Here is a 24,121-nt window from a genome sequence, read left to right on the forward strand (position 1 = left end):
CGGTTAGGCCTTGAGGGAAGGCTGGCTACGGGCCGCCCGTCCTGCTGCTTCGGGAGCTGGGGCCGACGCTCCAGATAACGTCTCCGTGTCCCCTCTCTCCTTGTCTTCAAGAACATGCTGCTCTTGGGGAAAGCCGCGCAGCCGGTGTGCAGCCTGAGCAAGCTGCCGCCGGGCGCCTGCAGACACTTCTGGGGATGGCTGAATGCCGTGTTCAACAAGTAAGAGTGATTCGGCGTGCGCAAGGCAAGCGACGGGGCCGCGTATCCACCGCGCAGTGCGTGAGGCAGAGAGAACGAAGGCCCAGGAGCAGAGAGAACATTCTTTATTATTACGAGTGCTCTCCTTTTCCCCCGATCGCATGTCCATGCTTGGCAGGGTCGTTCCTTTCCTTCCCCGTTTCCAGTTACAAAGCTGTGGCCTCGCAGGGGAAGGCGTGTGCTTTGCTCCCCTCCCCGGGGTGGCGGAGGCAAGCTGGCGATGCGGAGTCTCTCCCTAAATGACGCCCAGATGCATTTAAACCAGTAGCACAACTGCGTCCCCTTTGCTTGTTCAGAAAAGCATCCAAGCAACCCATCGGTTAGAATGCGATTCAGCCACGCAAAGGTTCCACATTAGCTTTTAGAAAGATAGAGCCTTTCTCTGTGGAACTCTTTCTCTGCCCATAGCTTATGCCAGTAGCTAATGGTTTTGCCTTACGTCTTTCTAGCTCTGTGGAAAGGGTTGCTTGGTGTAGCTGGTTGCTGTAATGGGGCGGGGAGCTCAGCCAGGCAGGAGTCTCTCCAGCATCCCTCACTAGACTAAGAAAGAGATCCCTGTCCTGAACGGACCCAAGGATTTTAACTAATTGCCGAAGCGTGTCCTAGTGAAAAATTGTAATTGTTGAGGAAAAAAGGCTTCAGGAATGATGTACACGTGTCAGGCGACGACAGGTTTTTATGTAAGCAAAATATGTTTGGGAGACACATTTGCAATTGTTGTAAAGCCGCCTGGGTAGAGAAAGGCCTTTTTTTATCCCTCCTTACAGACATGGAAGGGAACAATCAGCTCGAAGGGTTAAGTCAAGTTGCATTTGTATTCTTTCCCTTTTTACCAAAAGCATCTGCCATTTAAAACAAGTTAAAAACCCCTCGTGCCAGACTGATTAAAAACCAGCACCATCCAAATAATTATATATAAACCACTTCTCCAACGTCTTATCGTGCAAGTTACCAAATAGTTGTTGTGCAGCAGTATTGTTGTCAAGACAATAAATCTGCCACATTATAAAGGGTTTTCCTGTCTTGGCAGGGTGGACTACGAACGTATACAAGCCGTCGGCCCGGACAGGGCAGCTTCCGAGTGGCTGTTGCGATGCGGTGCCCTGGTGCGCTATCAAGGCTATCAGAAGTGGCAGCAGGACTACAACGGCCTCCCAACGGGTCCCTTGGGGAAATACAAGATCGAGGCAATTAACGCCACTGACTCTTGCATCATGTACAGAGGATTTGACTATTTGGGTAACGTAGACAGAGCTGTGCAAAGATGGTACTGACCGTAGTTCTTTCAGTTGCAGCAAAATATGAATAACGGGGTCATTTTCTCGTTCCTTAGTAAGATACAAAGAAATCTTTTGAGGTTTTTTTCCCCCTTAAAATGGCTCTACAAATATCCAGATTTTGCTGGAGGTGTGGTGTGAAGCAGAAGGAGATTGGGAACTTCATCAGCCCTTACCTGTTTCCTTGAGTTCATAGTTAAGTAGTTGGTAGCAAAAAGCGCTATTTAAATGTGCTTTTTCTTCTAAACCAAGTGGGTTTTGGTGTCTGAAGTCCTACTACTACTTGTTCTCCAGGCATTTGTGATGTCTTCAAAGAGAAAAAAAAAAGCAACAAGCTCTCAGTTTCTTACAAAACAAGAGATTTAAAAAGTGTTTCAGGTCTCCTTTAAATAAGAAAAACCAAAATGGGGAACAGACCATTTTATTTTTGGCAGAGGACCTTGAATTTCCTGCATCAGTATGTTCCTAAGTCAGAGTCGTTGTTTGTCACCCAAACTTGTGGAGTTCTTTTGTTACTTGCCCATGTCAAAGCTCTCAGCACCGCACCGAAAGGATACGAACCCTGGGGTTTTCGTGTATCCGAAGCACCGCAAAGGGACTTTGGGGAGTCAGTGTGTGTCACAGCGCCCCGCTGTACAAAGGAGCGTGTTGCTGTGTGGCTTTGGAGGCCGTGAGTTGAGGACTTCACCACCAGCACAGGCCGCTCCCGGTGTTCTGAAGCAAATATTCATTTTTGTCGTTCCAGACGGTCTTGAACACGTTACAGAAATCAAGCTGCAGAAGTGTATTTACATACAGGACGAGTGTCTGCAGCGGCTCAGCGAGACGAAGAACTTACAGAAGAGCCTCCTCCAGCTGCAGATCATTTCCTGCGGGAACGTCACCGATAAAGGCATCCTTGCGCTTCACAAGCTGGCGTACGTGAGCTGCCGAGCCTCGGTGGTTACCACCCCGCAGCGCGGGGATTGTGCTGACTGGAGGGGCCGAGGTCTGAATGCTCCTGGGCTGTTCCAGGCCTGGGGGGTGGCTGGGTCGGGAGTGACCTGCGTGACAGCTGGGGAGGGGTGGCACTGCCACCGCAGGAAAGGTCCCTTCAGGCGTGGGTGAAGGGCAGCTCCGATCAACCAGCCTTTCGTGGCGGGTGTTGGGGAGCTGCGCGGCGCTGAGGCCTGCAGCTGAGGATGCCGGAACCGTCCGCTGCAGTAGGGGAGTCCGTAGCTGCGCTTCTGCCTTCAGAGCCGAGCGCAGCATCTCCCACCTACACCTGGAGTAACTTCCACGGTGTTGATCGCCGCACAGATGCGCAGGACACGCGCGCTCTGCCGACACGCAGCCTTGGCAAGAGCAGGGACCGTGTGCCGCTTCCTTCCCCGCTGGCACACGAGGTGGGTCATCCTTGAGCAGAAGTGATAACTGACCTCCTCGGTTTCTACTCCTGCCCCCCGCCGCAGTCCCTTTCCGGGGAGGCCGTGCCGGCGTCCTGTCACTTTTATTGTTGACACCGCCCGCTGCTTCCGATCGCTCGGTTACCTCCTGCTCACGGGAGCTCTCAGGGCAGAGCTGTTTTCCGGCGTGTGGGAAGCAGCGGGCGTTGGATGCTGTGCCCCTCCATAGCCTCATGATGGGGGGGGGTGTCCAGGATCTCTGCCTTTAAGCTGTGCAGAAGGGCTGAACTTAGGGTGAGCTAAAAACTATAGAGCACCCACTTCAGAAAAAACCTGCCATTAGAACCAGTAACCTTTTAAAATACTTGGGACAACTACGGTAGATTAATCCTTTGTCTAATTTCTGTGTCAACAGTTAAATAGTAGTTGCTGACTTTTCTTTTTAAATATTTATAGGAACCTTGAATATTTGTATCTGAGTGACCTTCCTGGAATAAGAGAGAAAGACACCACTGCTCACATCCTGCGGCAGGCGCTGCCAAACCTCGAGCTGGAGCTGGATTTAGAATAAACGCAATCGCACGTCATCGAGGTGTATTTGATTTCATAGTCTGTATCCTATGTTGCATAAATGAAGCTGTAGACACTACGGTATTTCCAGGTATGGAAATAAGCCCGGATCTCCCAATCCAGCCTTAAAAGCTCCGTGCAATCCTTCACGCAGTGAAGTTTTATTAAGCTTAAACTATGTGGTGAGCCAACAACAGAGAAGGTGGGCTTCTGTGCAGAGCCCTTTTTCCCCTGGTTTCCTGGGAAGCTGTTGATACAAGAGAAGTTCTCCAATATTTTATTGCATGGAAATCCTTGTGCGAAATGACAGTGGGAAGAACTTTCTGGGAAAAGAAAACCGTTTTGCTGTAGGTTTCAAGTCAAAAGAGAATGTTCCTTGCCCAGCAGTAAAACTTTGCACAGTAAAACACATCCAGTACGTTGGAAAAACAAGCTGCGTTTCTTTTATTCAAGCTCAATACACCAGCACATCCAGAGATTACACAAAACCCAAGGATCAGTCTAACACACGTGCTTAGGTAGGATCCCTGCCTGCGTCCGGCCAACCTTATATGAGTGAATTACTTTTGATAAAAAACTATTTTGGTAACACTACGGGCAGGTGACTTCACTAGTGACAGAAACAGCAAATAAAACCAAGGAATGCAAGGAAGAAACAGGCAGGAGAAACTCTGAAAAGACGACAGAAACAGCAGGTTTTGCTGTTTGGATGTTCTCCTCCTGGTAGCAGTGCCTTCCTTGAGTCTAGGTCGTCACCGGCCCCTCTAACGCTCTGTGACCGCTCGGTGCGGTACGTGAGTCTCTACAGCAGTGCTGTCCCAGCAGGTCCCAGCTAACTGGTGCAATCAGGCGGCCTCTCCCCAGGCTTGGCTCCGCCAACGCACACGTCTGCCTCCAGCAGCACGTTCGTGGCTCCCGGCGGGGCTGGGACTTGGCCCCACCAGAGCGGTGCTGCTGCTTGGGCACAGCGGGGCTCCGACTGATCTGGCAAGGGTGCAGCTCTTCTGCCGGGTCTGAGCCGCAGGTGGTGGGTAGGCAAGGGTGTTGCAATTCAGGCTGTGAACACTGGGTTGCAGTCATCCTGGACCAGTATACAACCCTGGACCAGATCCCAACCCTGAACCAGTATACAACCCTGAACCAGTACACAATCACAAATTAAAGCAAAACAAATGCATTTCCCTTTGTACACAGACCAGTGACTCACGTGAGCTCGGAGTTCTCCCTGTGCATCACTTTCTTTCCATTCCTGACCCGGCGTACAGCACCTCACAGACCATTTTGTGCATGTCATGACAGGTACTAATTTAGTTTTCCACCACGTATCCTCCTTTTGTAAATTCGGAATGACTTGAACTTTGAACAATAAATAGTTTTCAATCTGCCATCGGTTAGATGTTGGGGAAATGGTAGTTTGATTTCCTTGTTTTGCAGCAGCACTTCTTGCTGTCCAAAGCCGGCAGAAGGTTACTGCTGGTTAACTGCGGCAGGTGCTGCAACTGAAGGAGACATCACACAGTGGGGATTTGTTGGAAATGAGATCAAAGCATGCACTTCATTTGTCAAAAGGGAATATAAGCCATAAACTACTCATACTGGAACCCTGTGCTAAGATAAGAGTCATGGATCTGGTGTTCTGCAACGGGACTGCAACCCCAACAGCTCAGGAAAGGCATTCCTGCCAGTCACCCCGGGCAGGAAAAATATCACTGTCACATCCTATGTCATCGGAATGGAAGAGGCGAGTCTGTTCGATCCAGGAACTTAACATGCTGTAGCAGTTCTCTGTCCAACCCCTCCAACTTCCCTGCACGATACCAGTTCAGTGTGGGAGCCGTCATGGGGCTCACAGGAAGGACAAACTGCTGAATGACCCTCACCGAGGCTGGATTTGGAGACTTGGGCTGGAGGCTGGAAAGGCTGACATAGCAGGGAGACACCTGCCCGGCAGCTCCGGTTGCAGAAACCCCCAGTGCATCGTGTAACGTCTGGAACCGAGTAAGGGATCGCATCCCATCAGCAGTTACAAACAGAACTGGGCATTTTTGCTGTCTCCATAATTTGGGATTCAAAAGCATCAAAAAGATCTCAGGGAACTCCAAATCAAACCAGCCATGCAAGCCAGTCCAGTTTGTCCGGATATCCCGCTGCTCTTTGTCAGGAATGCACATTCCTGGATAAAGCCCATCTGTCACATCGCTGTGCTGCCTATCCCCCGGGGCTCTGTGGGGCTGCAATGCAGAACTCAGCACCGAGTTACTCGTTAGCCAGGAGGCTCATGTTCTCCTCGCGCCAACGTTAAGATCGGTCCGATGCAGGAGCTCTCTCACCCGCACAAGCCCACCTCCCGGGAGCCAAAGAGAACCAGTCCCCTCCTCAGGCACAGAGCATTAAGTACTACTGTGAAACGTTACCCCTGGCGCCTGCTTCCGAGTCAGCCTGGCTGCTTTCCGAGCCGTTTTTTCATGTTCTTTCCCCAGATCCGCTGCCTCCCTAACGCTGTCAAAATAGGGATGCTGCAGCAGCTGCTCGCATGTCTGCCTCTCTGCAGGGTCCATCCGAAGGCAGCCCTTAAAGATGAAGGATCACACCACACGCTCGTTAAACAGGCCTGCACAGCTCCAGCTACTCACGAGTCTTCGCACAGATACACGTGTTGGGTTTGTTCACGGATTCCAAGAGCCTGGCTTTGCGGAGTCAGCACGGAGCTCGCGAAGCAGCTGTGCTGAACCACCGCCGCAGGGCAGGAACACCCATCGCAGCTAGAGGGACAGTCATAGTGTACTGTCAGCAAACCCCAAAGCCTCAAAACCCTGCTAAGCCCGTAACTTTCATTCGAACTACAACAACTTTCCTAAGCAGGAGAATCCACGAGGGCGCTAGCCCTGTTGTTCCAGCATAGCCAGTACTACCCACAGCTGCACCTTCTTAATGGCTCCATCCTCATCGTTTCCACTCGCTGCATCTTAGTGAGGGAATAATGTTTTCCACCTCCATGGTAAAGATGAGTGGATTAGAGAGGAGTGCATTAGAAGTCCTCTCCAAATCCTCCCCCAGCTCTGTTTGTTGATGAATCTCTGAGAATTCAGTAGCCAACTCTCAAAGCATTTACCAGCTGATGAGCAAAACAGACTGCGCTTGCCAAGTCCCACTACAGAGCTCCTCCACCGGCTGTAATTTTCTTACCTTCATGAGAGCCAACGCAGAGTATGAAATACTTGGGAATTTCATTTCTAATGGCTCCTGGGGGGAAAAAAAAAACAGTGAGTGCGCTCATATTAGCAAGCTTTTTATTCATCAGAGACCAGCTTTCCATAGCAACACGACCTGTACCGCACCAAATGCATCTGTCACCTCACAGTGACATGGAGGGGAGCTGCCTGGCATGACCAAGGACGGGCAGGTTGGCCGCTGTGCCACCAGAAGCGGGGAGAAGGAGACTAAGCATTTTTTTGACTGCTTTCACACAGGGTATCGGTTAAAACGGCACGAGAGGGGTTCGGCCACCTCCAAATAATGTTCTAGCGTACACTGGCAAAGTGGAGGGCAAAGCTTTTGGGGAGGGAAAAAATGCCACGCAGCAAAGGACTGGTCAAGCTGAGCAAGCGAGGCTTTTCCAGCTGTGCTGCCGAAGCAGGCGGCAAGGGTACTCTGGGTGAAAAGAAGCAGGAACATTTCTCTGTCTGGGTCTCCTAAGCACTGCAGAGGTTGCTGGTTAGTGCTAGGCTCAAGGGAGATGCGTCTGGAGGGAGCTCTTACCATGCTCTCTGGGTCTGGAATTCTTACCCCGCTGAAGAACTGGTTGGTGCTGAACACTTGCTGGTGCCTGGGAATAAGATCCCCTTTGACCAAGAATAAAAAAAAAAAAAAACAAAGTTGGATTAATTTGCTGTTTTTACAGTGCCTGCACTGAGCAACCTTACACCCTCTAACAAGGCTGACACCATCCCAGAGAACATCAAAAGTGATGGAGAACCACCAAGCGAGCCGACAAAAGGTTCCTTTGTGAAAACAAACGTCCATCTAGGACACCAGTGACCGCACAGCTGTGGGCCTGCTGAGGGAAAGGCAGGGCCACAGCTCCGCAGCAGCCCAGGGCCTCCTGCTGGAAGTAGCTCAAAGGAATTCAGCTGGCGGGGGCAGTTGTTGGAGCAGGAGGCCCCGGCTATTGTGCATCCTCCAGGCTCTGCGTTTCTGCGCGGGGCAGCAGAGTGGCTCTTACAAATGGGGCCTTGGAAAAAAACTGTATTTATCTCGCCACGCTGAACGCCCAGATCATATCACCGCTTTATCTGGGTAACTGCAGATTTGGATTTGCACTGGCCAAAAGACCCCCGGGTAGAACACCAGGGAATGAGGTGGGCAAGGCACCGAGTTGCACAAACACGTCTTGCGCTGCACCAGCACCTGTATCTCCGCTGTGCGCCGGCCAAACTTGCATGTCGGCGAGCAGGGGAACGTCTCTCAGCATCATAGCTAGAGGGTGCTGTGCAAACACCTTCCAGGATCCACCGCTTCAGCCAGAGATCCTTCCCAAAGCCTTCAGCCGGACCAGACCAGCAGCTAACTCCCCTGCTCGCATCAGACGTCACGGACCAGCCCTGGGCTCTGAGAGCAACTGGCAGGAGCCACCGTTGGTTTTGGCGGCGGCCGCACGGCAGCGTGGGCACGCTTGGTTGGTGTGCTCTGTTGGAGGGAGGGTGAGCAGGGCGCTGCTGGCCGGTGTTAATGTCGTATTTCGGCATTTTCAAAGGAAAAGGCCTCCCCAGAGGCAGCCTGTCTGCATAAACAGTCCTGTCCTCTCTGACTGCTGGAAGGAGACAGGCTAACCACAAGCATCATTAAAATTTAACTCATACTGGGTGAAATTCTTTTCATAAACTCCTGAGGATGTTGTACAGAAAAGAGCTGAAGTGCAGCACCAACAGGAACATGCGGTAGCTTTTCCCCAGCGCAGCTTCATGGCCCTTTTTTGAAGCTTAGAGCAGCTCAGAGCCAGTCAAATGTTAAAACGAAGTCCGTAACAAAAGAGCCAGTACAACAGCCAAAGCACCACAACTACACAGCTCTGACCCAGGGGCCTTTCTCTGCAAACACTGCCTCAGCCCATCACCTGGATCAAACCAGAACTTCTTCTGTCGTTAAAAACAAATTATAACCAACCTAACACTGGTGTAAATGTATTGTGGAGGGTGAAGCAATTGATGTTTAACTATTTTTCTAGCTAAGGAGCTTATCTGTTTAAAGCTGTTTAGTTGCCTTTATAGTTTTATAAACTGCTCAGTAAAAATTACAATTTTCAGTTCATTCCAACAAATTCCAGTTAAAAGCGGGCGTTGTTCCTTTCCGCTTAAGAAAACACGTTACACACCAACATCAAATAGAATCACTGAGACTGGATTAATTGAAATGCTACACGGATAATGGCTCCCAAAATTCCTCAGTGAATACAGACGAAGAGGTGGAACAAACTTGAGCGTTCACACTCTCTTTCCCAAGCACGCAGCCATAGACAGGCACCGGCGACGTTTAGGAGCCCCCCGAAGCTGCGATGAACTAAATCCCAACTATTCGTCATCTAGAGGCCGGGACCACTTTGCTCGGTACCAAACCTTGAAAACCACCTGGATCTTCCAGACCTTTATGCAAAACATTCCTGGTCCTTTCTGATCCAGGCACCTCATTTTTCTGTCTGCGTGGAGCCAGCTGAAGATTTGGGAAGGACAGCAGCAGGGGCAGGTGTTTCTGTGCCTCCTGCGGGGCTGGTCCTGTGCTCCCCACACCCCGGTAGTCACCGAGCCACCCCAAAGATGCCAGGAGGGGCATCCAGTGGTCACCTAACACATCCCACATCTTTCTTAAACTGCCCAGCACCAGCCTCAGCTTCCCAGAGGCCGCCACTGCTAAAGAGAGCGGAAGGATGGGTTCGGGGAGTTTGCAGGCGATGATCCTGCTCACGCAGCCCTGTTCGTTGTGAGCCTTTTAGCCGCAGCCTGGCACGGCTGGCTCATACAAGCTGAAACCAATTCTGCCCCACGGATCTTTTTCGGAAGAACAGTCACCACCCACATGGATGTCAACTTCATCTCCCCAAATCCTGCCAGGACTTGCAGCAGCATCTGTTACTCCAACTACACAATCTCCTGACAAGATGTGAGTGCCTAAGTCCTGCCAGGAAAACCCAGCTCCCTTTTATGGACAGTAACACCTCAGACGAGCCAGCACCTCCTAAAGGGAGAGATCCGCTGGGTAAATTCACCTCCTGGATAATCCCGAGTCCCACCACAAAGTCCTCCTGGGCAAGCTCTAGCCTGGCCCGGCAGAGCGGGGCTGCGAGCGGTGCGGAGGCAGCACTTACCCAGGGTTCTCCGGATGAGGTACAGCTGGTCGACATCAGACTTGCCAGGCCACAGGGGCACCCCGGACAGCAGCTCGGCAAAGACACAGCCTATCGCCCACACGTCCACGGGAGGGCCGTACTGGGTGTCTCCCACAAGTAACTCCGGAGAGCGGTACCACCTGGTAGCCACATAGTCTGTGTAATAATCACTCGGACCAGCTAGGTTGGGGTCAGGAAAGGAGAGAAACAAACAGGAGCGTGGGATCAGAACGCTGCAGAGGAGCCACTAGCGGTTGTTATACGTGTTGGGGCACCTCCTGGGCAGGCAATAGCTACAGGCAGAGGCTGAGTCACTGGCCACTAGCAGAACCCAGCTTTGGGAACACTTAAGATTTGGCAAAAATCAAGATGGTACTTTTCTCCAAATGAAAATAGGCAGAGCTCCACAGCAGGGTCCTGCACCAGCCAGCAGTCAGTTCTCAAAGCCCACGTGATTTGTCTGAACAAGAGCTAAAAGAACCCAAAACAGATTAGGGGCTTTATTTACAACGGAAAATGCGAAGCTATTGTTTGCAGAGACAGTGCCTTCTGCCAGAGGGGCTCCTCCTGCCAGGGAGCTCCAGCTGTGTCTCCAGCATTGTGCAAAGCCACGGCTGGGCAGGTCCGAGATGCCCAAGGCCGATTTCCATCCCCCAGCACCAGCACCAGCCGCAGTTCAGCTGCACCAGCAGGGAGCTCAGACGGAGCCTGTTTACAGAGGCACTTGGCATCTCCGTGTCTGGGCTAGCTGCCTTTAAGCTGGTTTGGGGACCTCTACCCAGCCTTTAGCAGAGCTCCTCTGTGAAAACACACCGGCCTTTACATAGGGTGACTCACATGTGCATCAGGCAAAGCCAAGTGAGTCTTTACTGGTGTTTGAAAGCCTGAGCCTACACTTCATTTGAGCTTTCGCCTGTTAACAATCCATGTTAAGTCGGCACTCACTCAGTATGCGAGCAAATCCAAAGTCACAAAGTTTGATGACTGAGTGCTTTGTTATCAGGATGTTTTCTGGCTTTACGTCTCGGTGGATGCACTGGAAACAGAAAAAAAAACAAACCAAGGTTACAAGCAATTATTTGACCTGTCTCTCAGATAAAGAACCTCTTAACTCAGCCACATACCCCTTGCACAAGGTGCCAGGCAATCATTCCCGCTGAAAGACAAGATGAAAGGATTTCTTAACAGCGGCTAACGCCACCTCCTGCTGGGCAGGACAACTACCCTGCCTAGACCCCACCTTTGGGATGAGACGCTGCGCAGGCTCCCCGCTCCAGCTGCATCGCTCTGGATCACTCGGCCAACACCGAGGCAGCTCCCTAGAACCAGCTGGGAAGCTGCCAGCAGGAGGAGCGAGGTTTGCACAGCAAAGCTTGTGGTTATACCTGGGTCTCTGCAAATGCAACTCCCTTGATACAGCTCCTAGTAAGGGACTGGGTTTTACAAATATGTGGGAAGATCCTAATGAGAAGTGCTTTTGTGCGTGGGGCCGCCTGGGATCAGTTCTTGGACCAAGTCCATGAACTGTATTTACTGATAATCCAGTAAACAAGCCAAGGGTTTTGCTGGCGAAGCTCCCAGGTGAGATTGGAGGCAATGGTTCAGATGTGGGACTTCATCTGTCCTTGTAGATGCCAGAGCAGACCTGGTGTTCCCTTTACTCAGCACGGGTGAGACACATCGAGAGTTCCGAGTCCAGCTTCGAGATCCTCTGTAGAAGGAAGACACGGGCGCACCAGAGTGACTGCAGCGAAGGGCTGCTAAAATTTAAGGGGTTGGGGCATCTGACACCCAAGGAGAGGATGCGGGAGCTGGAAAAGAGAAGGCTCAGGGGGCATCTTATCAATGTGTAAAAATACCTGATGGGAAGAAGTAAAGAAGACCAAGCCCGGCTCTCCTCAGCGGGGTCCAGTGAAAGGACGAGAAGCAACGGGCACAAATTGAACACACACGAAATGCCATTTAAACGTAAGCAGGGTTTTTTTGACTGTGAGGGTGGCCAAACACCCAAATGGGTTTCCTAAAGAGTCTGTGGAACCTCTGACCTTCATTGGGATATTCAAACCCTGCCTGGAGAAGTTTCTGAGCAGCCTGCTCTCGCTGACCCAGCTTGAGTGAGAGGGCTGGACTAGATGATCTCCAGAGGTGCCTTCCAACGTCAGCAATTCTGTGATTCTTGGGAAGCGATCTTCCTTGCTGAAGGTTCACCGCAATCGAATTTGGGCTTGGCAAAAAGTTGCTGCTGATCAAACGGGCAGAGACATTAATTTCTTCTGCCTGAGTACGAAAGGTGTGCTCTACTGAAAGCACCAGGGTCTAGTCACGTTGTCCCTCCCCTACCATCACCTCAGCGCAGACACCTCGGACTCTTCCTAGCTAAGCTGGTGGTAAATTATCGTGTCTCCTCCTGAGGACTGAAATGCTGCTTGTTAAACGAGTGTCATGGAGTTCCAAAAAGGGCAGCTGCAAAAAACCTCATTACCTATGATCTACAGCAGGTCAGACTGAAGCGTCTCATTGTTCCCTTGGCTTTAAAATCCCATTAAATCTTTCAGACTGAGTGGGGGAACAGAAAAAAAAAGAAGAAAAACAACAAATCCTGGAAGCAGGACAGACCGATGGCCAAGTTCCTGTGGCTCAACTGGACATAATTCTCCCAGCAGAGACAAAACACCCATTCCAGAGCCATCTCCTGCCCGCCTCTTAAATCTCAAATATTGGCAGATAAACAAAACAAAGACAAATACAGCTAAGTTTGCCTAAAGAACTTATCCAAAAGGCTCCTCTCCTTCCCTGCTTCTTAAAGCATCCCCACTGATTTCTACAAAATATTTGCCAGGCACGTTTCCCTCCAGAAAGCTGAGGAGGGGTTTTAAGACTGGTTTAGTGTATTTAATTTTTGAAACCTTTTAACCGATGTCTCGATGACTAGCAACAGAAGGACTTTCTGGGAAATCAGGAGCAGTTTGCTCAGCTCTCAGCTGATTAGATGTTAAGCCGTTTTTTTAAACCTCGCTTGTAACACATGCCACAGGGAACACCCAAGGATATATTCCTGTTCAGCCTGGAAGCTCGTCTAAGGTCATTAGTGCAAATCATTCCTTGACAGCAAACCCAGGGGACCTGTGTGACAGTAAATGCAGCAGTTGTGGGCACACACTAATATTTCAGATACACTTTTCCCACTGAAAACAGGAAATTTCATCTGACTTTGTCCCAGGAAAGCTCCGTAATCAGGAAAATGGCAACGGAATCTCCTTCTCCTCCAAAGCCACGTTACAGCAATCGTTAGTGCTGTTTAGGGGACTTACATTGTGTTTATGGCAGAAGTTCACAGCTTGGAGGGTCTGCCAGGTTATGCTCTTCACGAGATGCTCCGGCACCCTGTTTTAAAAAAGCACATTTTTATTTTGGCCATTAAAAATAACTTCACTATTACAGGAAAAAGGAACAGGAAGCCTTTGAGTGCTAACATTGTACAGGGATCTCTGAGCAAAACTTAGTCAGGCAGCACGGCAGAAAACTCAGAAAAAAAACCACTAGCTGCATTTTCTTGCTAGAAATAAGTTAGAAGAAACACATAATAACCATCAGTTCGTTGCTCTTCCACTGCAGGAAAGCAGTGACTCTGGGCTGCTGATGGTGGAGGCTGTTTCTACCTCTTCCCAAGTTTCAGAGCGGAGGCTGAGCTCTGCCTGCACCTCCCTTCCCTATGGAAAGCAACGCTCTCCTGTGAGGTTACCCTCCAAGCAACGCAGGAGCGTCAAAGGGAACACCAACACCACTTCCAAATCCAGTCAATGCCACAAGACGCAAGGATTTACGGCAGCTCAGAGCACGCCAGAGCGGCCGGTACCGCTCCGTCACAGCCAGCAGGAGGCTGCCAACTGGTGACCACACCTCAGTGCGTACAAGTCCGTGTCAAATCCTGGCTTGTGGCTGCGCTTAGCACCCACACCTCCTGGCAATCCTCCCGCCACGCCAGCAGGCGTTTCTGCCTCTGCAACTGCTCAGAGAGCTGGAGCGGGTGGATATCCGCGGTGTAGATGAATGCTCTGACATCGACGGTGCGGAATAGAGCGGTGACCAAATTGGGACAGGGAGGGATGTTCCTACAAGAGTGTTAAGCTCTACTTTGGTTTGCACGTCCTCTCCTTCCCCCTCAACGGCTGGCAAATGCTTCAGAGAAAGAAAACCCCTGTTAAAAGATCCAGCCTGCTCTCCTCTCTGTCAGCTCCATGTACAACAGTTCTTAAAAGTCCTTGGCCATCTGTAATGGGCTTCAACGACCCCAGGAAAGGCAGAGGTGACCGTCTTGGCACTTTCAAGTTCAAATCCAATTTTATTTCATGTGTTTAATGCCGAAAAGCTTCTGATTCATCATAAAGAAAAAAAAAACCCCACCAAACCTAAACCAAAACAATATGCAGGAAGCCTGGCTTTTTCTTTAAGGCACCTTCTGCTGTCAGCGCTGAAGGTCTTGTGCTGACACTGCTGTTGCAACGCTAGAGTTCCCTTCCAGAAACATCCTAGCACGATGAGAGTGCTGCACTGACGGCCTGACAAGGGGATGAAGCTGGTCAAATGACCTGGAAACACGGTGCAAGGAGACGTGTGCCCACCCGTGTTAATCCTGACCACAAAAGACTTGACATCTGCCGTAGCAAAGATCAAAAGCGAAGCATGCAACCAAGCGTTACTCGTTTGTTCACATTGGTGCTGTTCTGATGAACAGAAAGCAAACGTGAAGCGTTTGCTTCAAAGAGGGTTATCCATCAGCCCTTCAGATTCCAGGTGAACAGGTTCAAACTGGGGTGAAAGCTGCTCACCAGCTCACAGAGCGACCTGCTATCAGCATGCTCCGATCTCCTTCTCGAGCTCCACATCGGGAAGAAAGAGAGTAACAGGCTCTTGTTTACTCAACCCCCAATTAGCCTCCTGCAGCAATTCATTTAGCTCCAGGCCTGCAAAATGATTTATGAACCTCAGCTTAGCATTTCCACAGCACCAAGTCACTGTGAATAACTAGGGACAAAGTGTTTAGTGGGAGTGCCGCTTATAACGTGTCAGAAGAACAAACCCCGTCCCGGAGAATGTTCCTTCCACCCCTGTAGCTCACACTTTGTGCAAGTGCCTCGTTAAAGAAGAGGGTATCTGACCCGAGGCTGTGCAGAGAGGCGCAGGCATAGCTCCTGGTAACTCCTGCCAGCCAACCCACACTCCTTAGCACAGCAGCGTGCCAGAGGGCTGCAAGTCACTGGTCTGTCATACGGGTCATCAGTGACATCACGACAGACTGTATATTTGGGTGCTCAATGGCATTGCTCCAGTGCCCACAGCCCGGCTCTGCGCAGCCTCCCCCAGGGATGTGCGACACCCGTGGGGAGCAGCAGGACGGAGCGCTGCGTGCCCCCAGCCCGCCTGCCCGCCTCCCCCAGCAGCCCTAACCCCCCCCTTGCAGCCAGACACGAGCTGCTCCCAAGCCCCTCGGGTTTGCTGCCGCTGAGCCAGCCAAAGATCACCCGAAGGCTCAGTGCTCCAGTCTCCTTGGTGAGCAGCCCTGCGCCGGAGCACACGCGGGCCCATAAGCAATTCTTTTGGATGACATTGCTAAACCACAGCAACAGAACAAGTCCTGGGCACTGGGCTGAGAAACCTCTCCTGTAATTAATGAAATTCCTCCTAAAACTCTGCAGAGCAACAACACAGACACCCCCTGACTCCTTTGCTCAAAGCCCCCAGGGAGAGACAGGCCACTCACCCCCGAGGGTGCTTGTCCAGCTCATGGAGAACCGTGTGGTCACAGTATTCGAAGACCAGATGCAGCCTCCGCTTCCTCCTGAACACTTCCAGCAGGTTCACCAGGTTGGGGTGTTTCAGTTGCTGTAACACACAACGGACGGACTGGTTAGTTACTGCAGGGGGGAGCAGGGTAAAGGTTTTGGGGAACAGGGCTTTTACCCACAAGGGTCTCTACTCCTTGAGCTGAAACCTTTTATACGGGCACAGCACGGCGTGAAGAAGCAGCTCAGCTACCGCTCAGCCTGCGGTGTAGTTATTTTAGGAACTGACCGTGGGCAACAAGTCAGCTTGGCTTCAGCGAGCGCCTCTTAGAAAAGATGCTCATAGATAAAGAATCCATCACGGTGCCCACAGCTCTTCCGGCAGCGCCTTTCAATGTACGTCCCCAGCCTTTGACTGCACCTCAATGAAAAGCAGCTCTCCCTGGAGAACAGCTTGGGAAATCGCACACGGTAAGAGCCCGTCGCAGGCAAACACACCATTAGGAGAACCCGAGAGCTCCTCTGACAAGCTAAGTGAAGCACGTGGTCTCAGCCTCACTAGCTTATGGTCAGAATCTGGACGGGTTAATTAGGAGAATTTTTATTGCCGCATTTTCCTCTTCCTCTCGGTCCACTTCATGGGCTCATACCACGGCTTCCTCTCCTGGGGAGCTCAGACAGCTTCTTACCACAAAGCCTGAGCACAGCAGGGTTATTCAAATCACCTTGCAAGAGGTGAGGGGGGGACGTTACCGGAGCTTCTCATTTCCTATTCTTTGGCCCAAATTTTAGGGGAGGGCTGGGAGAGGGCTTGAACCAAGGGGCACAACACAGTGTTCAGAAAAGGAAACAGAAAAGCCTGACCCAACTCAGGGATGTTATTTCTTTTCAGATGACTCATGGCACCATCCCCTCCACTTGCAGGGACCAATATCCACAAGGGCTTTGCCTGACCCAGGCTTTAGAACAAACACATTTCTGAGGAAGGAGGCTGGAAAGGGCATTGCCTAGGAGTTAACGTTAATGCCTTCTTCTAATGTGCCTCTGAGCCATCTGGAAAAGCCTGCAAAGGAGAAGGAAGCGAAGAGTCAATTCCTCCCCTGAGGAATGCAGCCGTTTGGGGAAGCACCCAGTTAACCCCAAGGTGAAGGATCACTGAAATCCACGACTCTAATCCTGGGGTTAACCAGTAAGCTTGAGTAAAAGAGCAGGTCAGTAGAAGACCTCATACCTCATTGCCAGCCTGAGGTCAGTAGACGACCTCATACCTCATTGCCAGCCTGTCACGAGTAGGAGGGACATGGCAGGGGCCGTTTCAGTGCTCCGATGGGCACTGTGGGACCCTTTGCAAAACGTAATTTTATTCAAGCATGTCACTGTAAAAGCTCCTTGTAAAGAGAGACCTTCCAGGGAGCTCACTGCCTTATACTGAACCCAAACTGAGCCCATACGCCACCACACAGGGTCCCTGTCAGCGTGCAGAACGTGGCTATTGCCGTCCTGAAAACCAGCAGCAAGGAGCTGATCTTTCTAGACAGCGTCTCTTACCACATGCAAGTCTTGGTCCTTCAATCCTGCCCGCACCATGTCAACCGCCTGGCAGCATTGAAGACCTTCGCACCCCTCTGGATCAAACCTAAGTTACAACCAAGGTCTTCTGACCACTTCCTTGGCCCTCCGTGGTATTTGTACACCAAGTGCCTTCCCTGCCTAGCACGAGGTACCCGACAGTGTCAGCAGGGGCTGGCTGTCAGCGCAACCTTCTCTGCCCCGGCCGTGTCTCCTGACCTCGCATAACGGCCGGACTTTCTGTGCACACCCCCAGTTCCCACGGCAGGGCTGCTAGGGAAGGCACTGAACCTCAAGGGAGGAGGCTTGTAACACCTCTGAGGTTTGATATTTATCTAGTAGCGTCTCCGTTCTCCTCATTTCCTTACCCACTTTGCAAAAGATGATCAGATACAGAGGACGTCCCTCAAGATGGCTGAAAAGCCCAGCAACGACAGCAATTCTCCCAGGAACGGTGTGCACACCATGCCACCCATCCTGTTGAGCACACCCCCATCGAGCACGGTACCTACTTGCCACACGCACATTCGGCAAAGCCCCATCTACCAGTTCAGACTCCACCACGAAAATCAGACGGCTGCCGTGGCTCTGGCTCGGCCCCTTCCCTCACCAGCCGAGCAGCTCCTGGTGGACTGTGCCCAGTGGATCCTTCCCTTCCCAGGCACTCGCTGTGTTGGTGTATTAAATTCTCAGAGAACAGATACCTGAGAGCCAGCTGGGCCTCCAGCAACTCTACTGGGCAGCAGGTGCCCGATTCCTCTGTTGCTCTCAGCAGATCTGCCTGCCAGCATGGACAAACTGCCGGGCACGGCCAAGCCTGCCAGCGGGAAGGAGGCAGATGAGACAATCTTTGCAGTGCTTAGATTCCACTTTCAGGTGAGGACGAAATAATTGCCAGCTGATTGTAAAGCAAGAAGAAAGTTAAATGGACAACAACGGATCGAGATCTTCGGAAAACCTCTGGCAGTTAGAGGTTGGGTGTACGAGTCAGCCCTCAGGAGCAACCTTCACAGAGCAGGCCGTGCCCAGGGACAGTCTGTCCTGGCCGTCCTCCCGTGCGCGTGGAGCTGGGGGTTCGGCAGAGAGCGAGCTTGGGCTTGGAAGCACGAGGACTGGCTGAGCTGGGGACACCGCGAGGGGACACACAAGAGCGGGTTAACCTGCCTCTACGAGGCCTGGAGAGGGTCCCCCGGGAGCAGTCTGGCCATGGCATCTCCCCCCGCCTCGCTCACAGCCCAGCCTCTGTGGTTGGGGCTCGCCAGGCAGTCGGGTTCACTGGGCCGCTGTCTCTTGTGCAGGCAGACGTGCACACAAAGCCACGGTAAATCTGCCAGTGACCTGAACAACGTCCCCGCTGGGCAGCGCAGCGTTTCAGAGAGCAGTTCCCAAGGCTATCAGTGCTGCCAGTGGCCGGTTGCTGGCAGCACTGGGATGGGCTTTCCCTCCCTGCCCTCTGCTTGGGTGACAAGGCCGTGTGTCACCTTCTGCATGCGGGCCAGATGCCCTGCAGGGGCTTTTCCCCAAAGTTATAAATGCTCTCATGATGATAGGGATTGTTTTCTGTTTCGTATATGAACACAGCTTTGCGTCACATTTCTCCCTCATCTTCTTGGCAATATTGGAGGTAAAAACTGTGTCAGCCTCCCTGCGAAGGTGGGGGAGACAGCTCCCTCCTGGAAACAGCAGGCACTGATGGGTTTAGACACAGACTCGCTCTCTTTTCACATCTTTCCAGCCTTCCCTACGGAATCAGGACCACGCAGCGTGTTTCAAGACTCCGCATACCATACTCTGCTCTCCCACCCCACCTCCCATGGCTCCTGGCCATAAAAAGCCCTTTGTCTACAAGGTATTTGCCGGGCAGAATAACAATTTATCAGGCCCTACATTTTCTACTGATGAAACAACCTTACAAACACTTAGTTGTTGCCTAAGCCAGGAAATACCTCAACAAACAAACAAACAAGCTGTTACTATTTACAGAGAAAAAGCTGAAAAGATAGTCAAGCAGGTCTGCACTTGTTAAAATCAACAGCGGCCGGACACAGATCCTGCCGCAGCTAGCTGCAGCGGTGTCGGCTTTGGACCCTTAAGGATGATGCATTTACCATCTGCATTACAAGTGACTTCTGCACTGATTATTTTCCTTTTCAGATCTTTAATCTTAATGTAGCTCTAGTATTGTTTACTACAACGATACAGCTATCTGTTTGCTTCAGACAGGAGAAAAAATTAGGCTGTTCCTCCCCAAAATCTAACTGAAAAATAAATACGCTTTTTTCCTAAATGATGGCTCTTCTAGGATGCCAACCAGGCTTATTTTGCCTCTTTTTTGCAGAGAATATTCCTTTGACAATTACATTTACACCACTTATTTATATCTAAACGCTCAATAAAAGACAAGCCAACAGCACAAAGAGATTTTGGGAAAAGAAATATCAGAAATACTGTAACCTGCTGAAATTTTGCCCTCAATTGCAAATCTGAAAGCTACGTGGTTCCCAGCAAGCAAATTAAGCTAACGAGACGGAAGGGAACATTGAGTGCAATGAGTATCAGGTGCTGCTACGCAAATACCACCAGGCAGTGAAGTCTGGGAACATCATGCAGAAACCAGAGACCAAGAGACCAGGAATTTTGGGAAAGAAGTTTTAAATAAAATGGAACATGTTTCTCTGCGGATTTCTGTAGGGTTTTGTTAACTCCAAAATCCTAAATCATTGGCTGTCCAGAAGAATGCATTGTGTCTAATCTGAACGGCGTGGTTCTTGTAAAAAGGAGTCCTATTCGAAGTAATTCTTTTAAAATTTATAACACACACCCCCCCCCCCATGCTGTTAACATGGTTCTTTAATCAGTTCTGAAGCTACGGCTCTTCTGCACGGAAAAGAGAAAGCTGAGGATGGGAAGATGATGGAGGTGTATAAAATCATGAGTAACCTGGAGGAAGCAAAAAGGGAACAACTCTCTCCACTGCTCGGAACACAAAGCCGAGGGTACTGGATGCCATCACCCAGCAACAAGTTTATAACAAATAAAAAGAAATATTTTTTCACTCAACACATTCCCAAAGTCGTGGCACTCACTGCCTCAGGAAACTATGGAGACCAAATGAATACACCAGTTCAAAAAGAGATGGGACAAACTCCCAACGGTCTATGAACGCCTGCTAAGCATGAAGCAATGGGTACAACCTCTGGCTCTAGAAACTTTGCCCAGAAGCTGGGGGTGTGAAAGGAAATCTTACTCCATCCTCTCCCTCTTTCTCCCGGGTTTCTCCTCATTTCTGCATGCTTGATGGACCTGGGGTGTGACTCACTGCAAATGTTCCCATGCTTTTATTTCATTGGGAAAATAAACACAGAGGCTGGAGGAGTGACCCATTTCTATGTGAGGATGAGCTCTCACACAGAAGTCAAGAAACAATCAGCAAAGACAAGGTGCTGCCATGGTTCAGGTGCCAGTTCTACAGTCACTGCCACACGTGAATACCCCTGAGCCTACACAGCCCCCAGCATTCAATACATGGCTGGATCCCACCTGCACGTCAGGCCCCGACACTGCGGATCCCCAGCAACCAGGGGCTCAGAAAGGGCATTTTAAGGAGGAGCTGGGGCAGATTAACAAAGCTCGGAGCTAGGAGAGCTGCACCCCACGGCTGTCCCCCACCTTGTGCTATCTAGGATCACTTTTTGCTCATGAGCTTTACACCAGCTCCAACAGTCCTTGTATCTGAGGGGAATCTCCTGGATGCAGAGGAGGATGCTGCTGGCTGACCTGTTACAGGCGGTGCTGCCTGTGCACTAAGGGCAGAGCTGTGCCTGTACCAGCCAGACCATCGCTGACTCCATGGGGGACACAGTCTGGGTCAATCCCTCGCTAAAGGGCACAGTGATGACTTTGTCGATGCTCCTCCACTACCCAGGCAGAAGTCTAAGGGCACGCAGCAGCTTGCTCTTTGCAGGGTCTCAGCTCCCACCTGTAGCAGCCCTCTTGGATGTGTAACAGCCTGGGCCATGGAGGATCCCCTCCACCCCAAGGCACGTCAGTCCCTGGCCAAACGGGTCAGATTTTCACTGGCACCAGCTTTCTCCCAGAGAAACTGCCTGACTCGGGCCCTTTATGAACCGCTCTCTCACACCCCTTCTCTTCGCTGTTCCCTCACGCCCCATCTCTTCACAATGCCCTGTCTCCTCCTGGCTGCCCTCATGCCCCATCCCCTCATGATGCCTCGTCTCCTCGCAATACCCCGTCTCCTCACGACGCCCCATCTCCTCATGGCTGCCCTCGTGCCCCATCCCCTCATGATTCCTCGTCTCCTCGCAATACCCCGTCTCCTCACGACGCCCCATCTCCTCATGGCTGCCTTCATGCCCCATCTCTTCACAATGCCCCATCCCTTCATGATGTCCCATCTCCTCATGGCTGCCCTCATGCCCCGTCTCCTCACAACGCCCTGTCTCCTCATGGCTGCCCTCATGCCCCGTCTCCTCACAGCGCCCTGTCTCCTCATGGCTGCCCTCATTCCCCGTCTCCTCACGACGCCCCATCTCCTCATGGCTGCCTTCATGCCCCATCTCTTCACAATGCCCCATCCCTTCATGATGTCCCATCTCCTCATGGCTGCCCTCATGCCCCGTCTCCTCACAGTGCCCTGTCTCCTCATGGCTGCCCTCATTCCCCGTCCCCTCATGATGTCCCATCTCCTCATGGCTGCCCTCATGCCCCGTCTCCTCACAACGCCCTGTCTCCTCATGGCTGCCCTCATTCCCCGTCTCCTCACGATGTCCCATCTCCTCATGGCTGCCTTCATGCCCCGTCTCTTCACAATGCCCCATCCCTTCATGATGCCCCGTCCCCTCATGATGTCCCATCTCCTCACGGCTGCCCCCATGCCCCGTCTCCTCACGACGCCCCATCGCCCTCCTCCTCCTTCCCTCCCGCCCCCTCTCCCGGCAGCTCCCTCCGGGCTCCCCAGGCCGCCCCCGCCCGCCGCGCCGGGCTCGCAATGGCGGGTCGCAGCCCGCCGGCGCCACAGCCCGCCGCGCCGGAGCGGTGCCCTTCGCGGCCAGAGCCCACCGGCCCCACCGGGCAGCCCCGAGGCGGCGGATGAAGGAGAAAGGGGCGCGGAGAGCCAGCGGGGCCGGGCGCCCGCCCGCCTCCCACCTTCAGCATGCGGATCTCCCGCAGGGCGATCTTCCTGATCACCGGGTCCTCCTCGGACTCCAGGAACTTCTTAATGGCCACGATCTGGCCGGTGTCCTTGTTGCGGCACTTAAAGACGACGCCGTAGGAGCCCTCCCCAACCTTGCCCAGCTTCTCGTACCGCTCCATGGCGCGGGGCCGGCCGGCGGCGGCCCCCTCGCCTCAGAGCGCCGCAGCACCGGCCCCGGGTCCCCGCTACCCCCGCGGCGCGGGCAGCGACCGAGCCCGCCCGCCCTCCGCCGCCTCGCCGCACCTCCGGCGGGGCCGGGGCGGGCCCTCGAGGGAGGACGGGGGAGGGTTTCTCCGCGGCGGGGGACGGCCTTTGCCAGGCGTCTGTGGCCGGGACGCGGAGGGGAGCGCCCTGCCCGGAGAGGAGGAACAACCGCCGCGGGGAACCCCAAAACCAGCCGGGCCGGTCCCCAGGGAGGGTGCCCACGGCGTCTCACGGGGCCACCGGCACGCTTCGGGGCGCTGAGCCCCCCCCCCCCCCCCCCTTCCTCAAGGCTTCGTGTCCCACGGCACCATTTTGCCTTCACCCCGCTCCAGCGCCCTGCTTTTCCACGGGTTTCGACTCTTATTTCCCTGCAGGGGTGGGAGGGAGAGGGAATGCCACCCCCAAAGCCAGCAGGCTCCAGCCAGCACCCACAGACCTTTCCTCCAGCAGCCCAGGCACCATCTCCTACCAGCAGCAGCGGAAAGGAGGGGATGTCTTGGCCCTGGGCAGGGCGAGGGGTGGCGTTATCTGGGAAGCCCAGGCACGGGCAGCGATCGATTCAAGTGCTGGCACACAGACATTCCCACTCTGGCATTGGTGTGGGGCCTGGAAGACCTTATTTTCCTTGGAATGATGTCTGCCCCCCGCAGAAGCTCAAGCACCTCTGCTGTCTGCCACCTGCTGAGCTTCCACCCGGAGCTAGACACTTTCAGCGAGCATTTCCATCTCTTACCTTTATATTATCTTTCCTCGTGCACTCGTTTAGGTCCTTGGCTCCGTAGCCATTTCCTCACACCCTGATGAAGGCTTTTACGGTGGCAATTGCTTCCAGCAGTAGATTTGGAGATCGATGTAGATGCCCTACTCCAGCTTATGCCTCCTCCCTCCCCCCTCCTGTCCTGAGGTGCTTCCTGAATTCTACTTGGAACAAAAGATCCACTATTTATTTTTCTTCCTAAGCCACGTCCATGGGGGATGAGCAGTCCCATGTTCAAGCTGCCACACATGCTGTCTCTTCTTGGTTCTTTCTCTGCCCACTTTAAAAATGAGAGGGTGAAGAGTATTCTGCTCTGGCAGGGGCGTTGGACTAGATGATCTTTCGAGGTCCCTCCCAACCCTCACATTCTGTAATTCTGTGATTCTTACGACAAGTGTGTCCTTTGGTTGAAGTATCCTGCCCTTGAGACGTTTCCAGCTCTATCAAGACTTGCAATGAAAGTACCTGTGAGCCAACTCAACTCTCAACGACGTTTCTGAGGAAAGCTTCCAACACGGCCGTCCCCAAGACCTGCAGGGCTGCCTCAGAGAGGTCTGAGGGCTACGCCACGGAGGAAGCTCCTCAAATGAGAAGTCAAACGGCAGGTCAGTCCACAACCCAAATTGCTTTCCCAGGTAACACATACAGGCTGATGCAGAGATTCACCCACAGTGGGAACAATCTTCTGCAGAGGAGGAATATTTACCTGTATTTATTTATTTACC

The 24,121-nt window shown here is 52.3% G+C and overlaps 2 protein-coding genes across 5 annotated transcripts; one reads left to right on the plus strand and one right to left on the minus strand.

The window, feature by feature from the left end:
• Nucleotides 1-114: 114 nt before the first annotated feature.
• On the plus strand, nt 115-3,490 carry DMAC2L (distal membrane arm assembly component 2 like). Its single transcript, XM_009953907.2, has 4 exons — nt 115-218; nt 1,288-1,496; nt 2,280-2,451; nt 3,376-3,490. The coding sequence occupies exons 1-4, from the start codon at nt 115-117 to the stop codon at nt 3,488-3,490; spliced, it is 600 nt and encodes a 199-aa protein (XP_009952209.1).
• A 1,390-nt stretch (nt 3,491-4,880) lies between these two features.
• Nucleotides 4,881-22,554, minus strand: CDKL1 (cyclin dependent kinase like 1). 4 transcript variants are annotated; one of them, XM_086462236.1, is made up of 10 exons: nt 22,387-22,554; nt 15,630-15,751; nt 14,714-14,716; nt 13,180-13,252; nt 10,814-10,904; nt 9,848-10,048; nt 7,249-7,331; nt 6,676-6,732; nt 5,904-6,059; nt 4,881-4,988 (listed from the first exon to the last, which is right to left on the minus strand). In XM_086462236.1, the coding sequence occupies exons 1-10, from the start codon at nt 22,552-22,554 to the stop codon at nt 4,881-4,883; spliced, it is 1,062 nt and encodes a 353-aa protein (XP_086318362.1). The 4 variants fall into 4 exon arrangements, with proteins under 4 accessions (XP_086318362.1, XP_086318360.1, XP_086318363.1 ...); XM_086462234.1 differs by lacking the exon at nt 14,714-14,716; XM_086462237.1 differs by lacking the exons at nt 6,676-6,732; nt 14,714-14,716.
• Between the last annotated feature and the right edge of the window lie 1,567 nt (nt 22,555-24,121).

The sequence above is a fragment of the Leptosomus discolor genome, chromosome 3 (genome assembly GCF_034619465.1).
Source record: "Leptosomus discolor isolate bLepDis1 chromosome 3, bLepDis1.hap2, whole genome shotgun sequence".
Classification (NCBI taxonomy): Eukaryota; Metazoa; Chordata; class Aves; order Leptosomiformes; family Leptosomidae; genus Leptosomus; species Leptosomus discolor.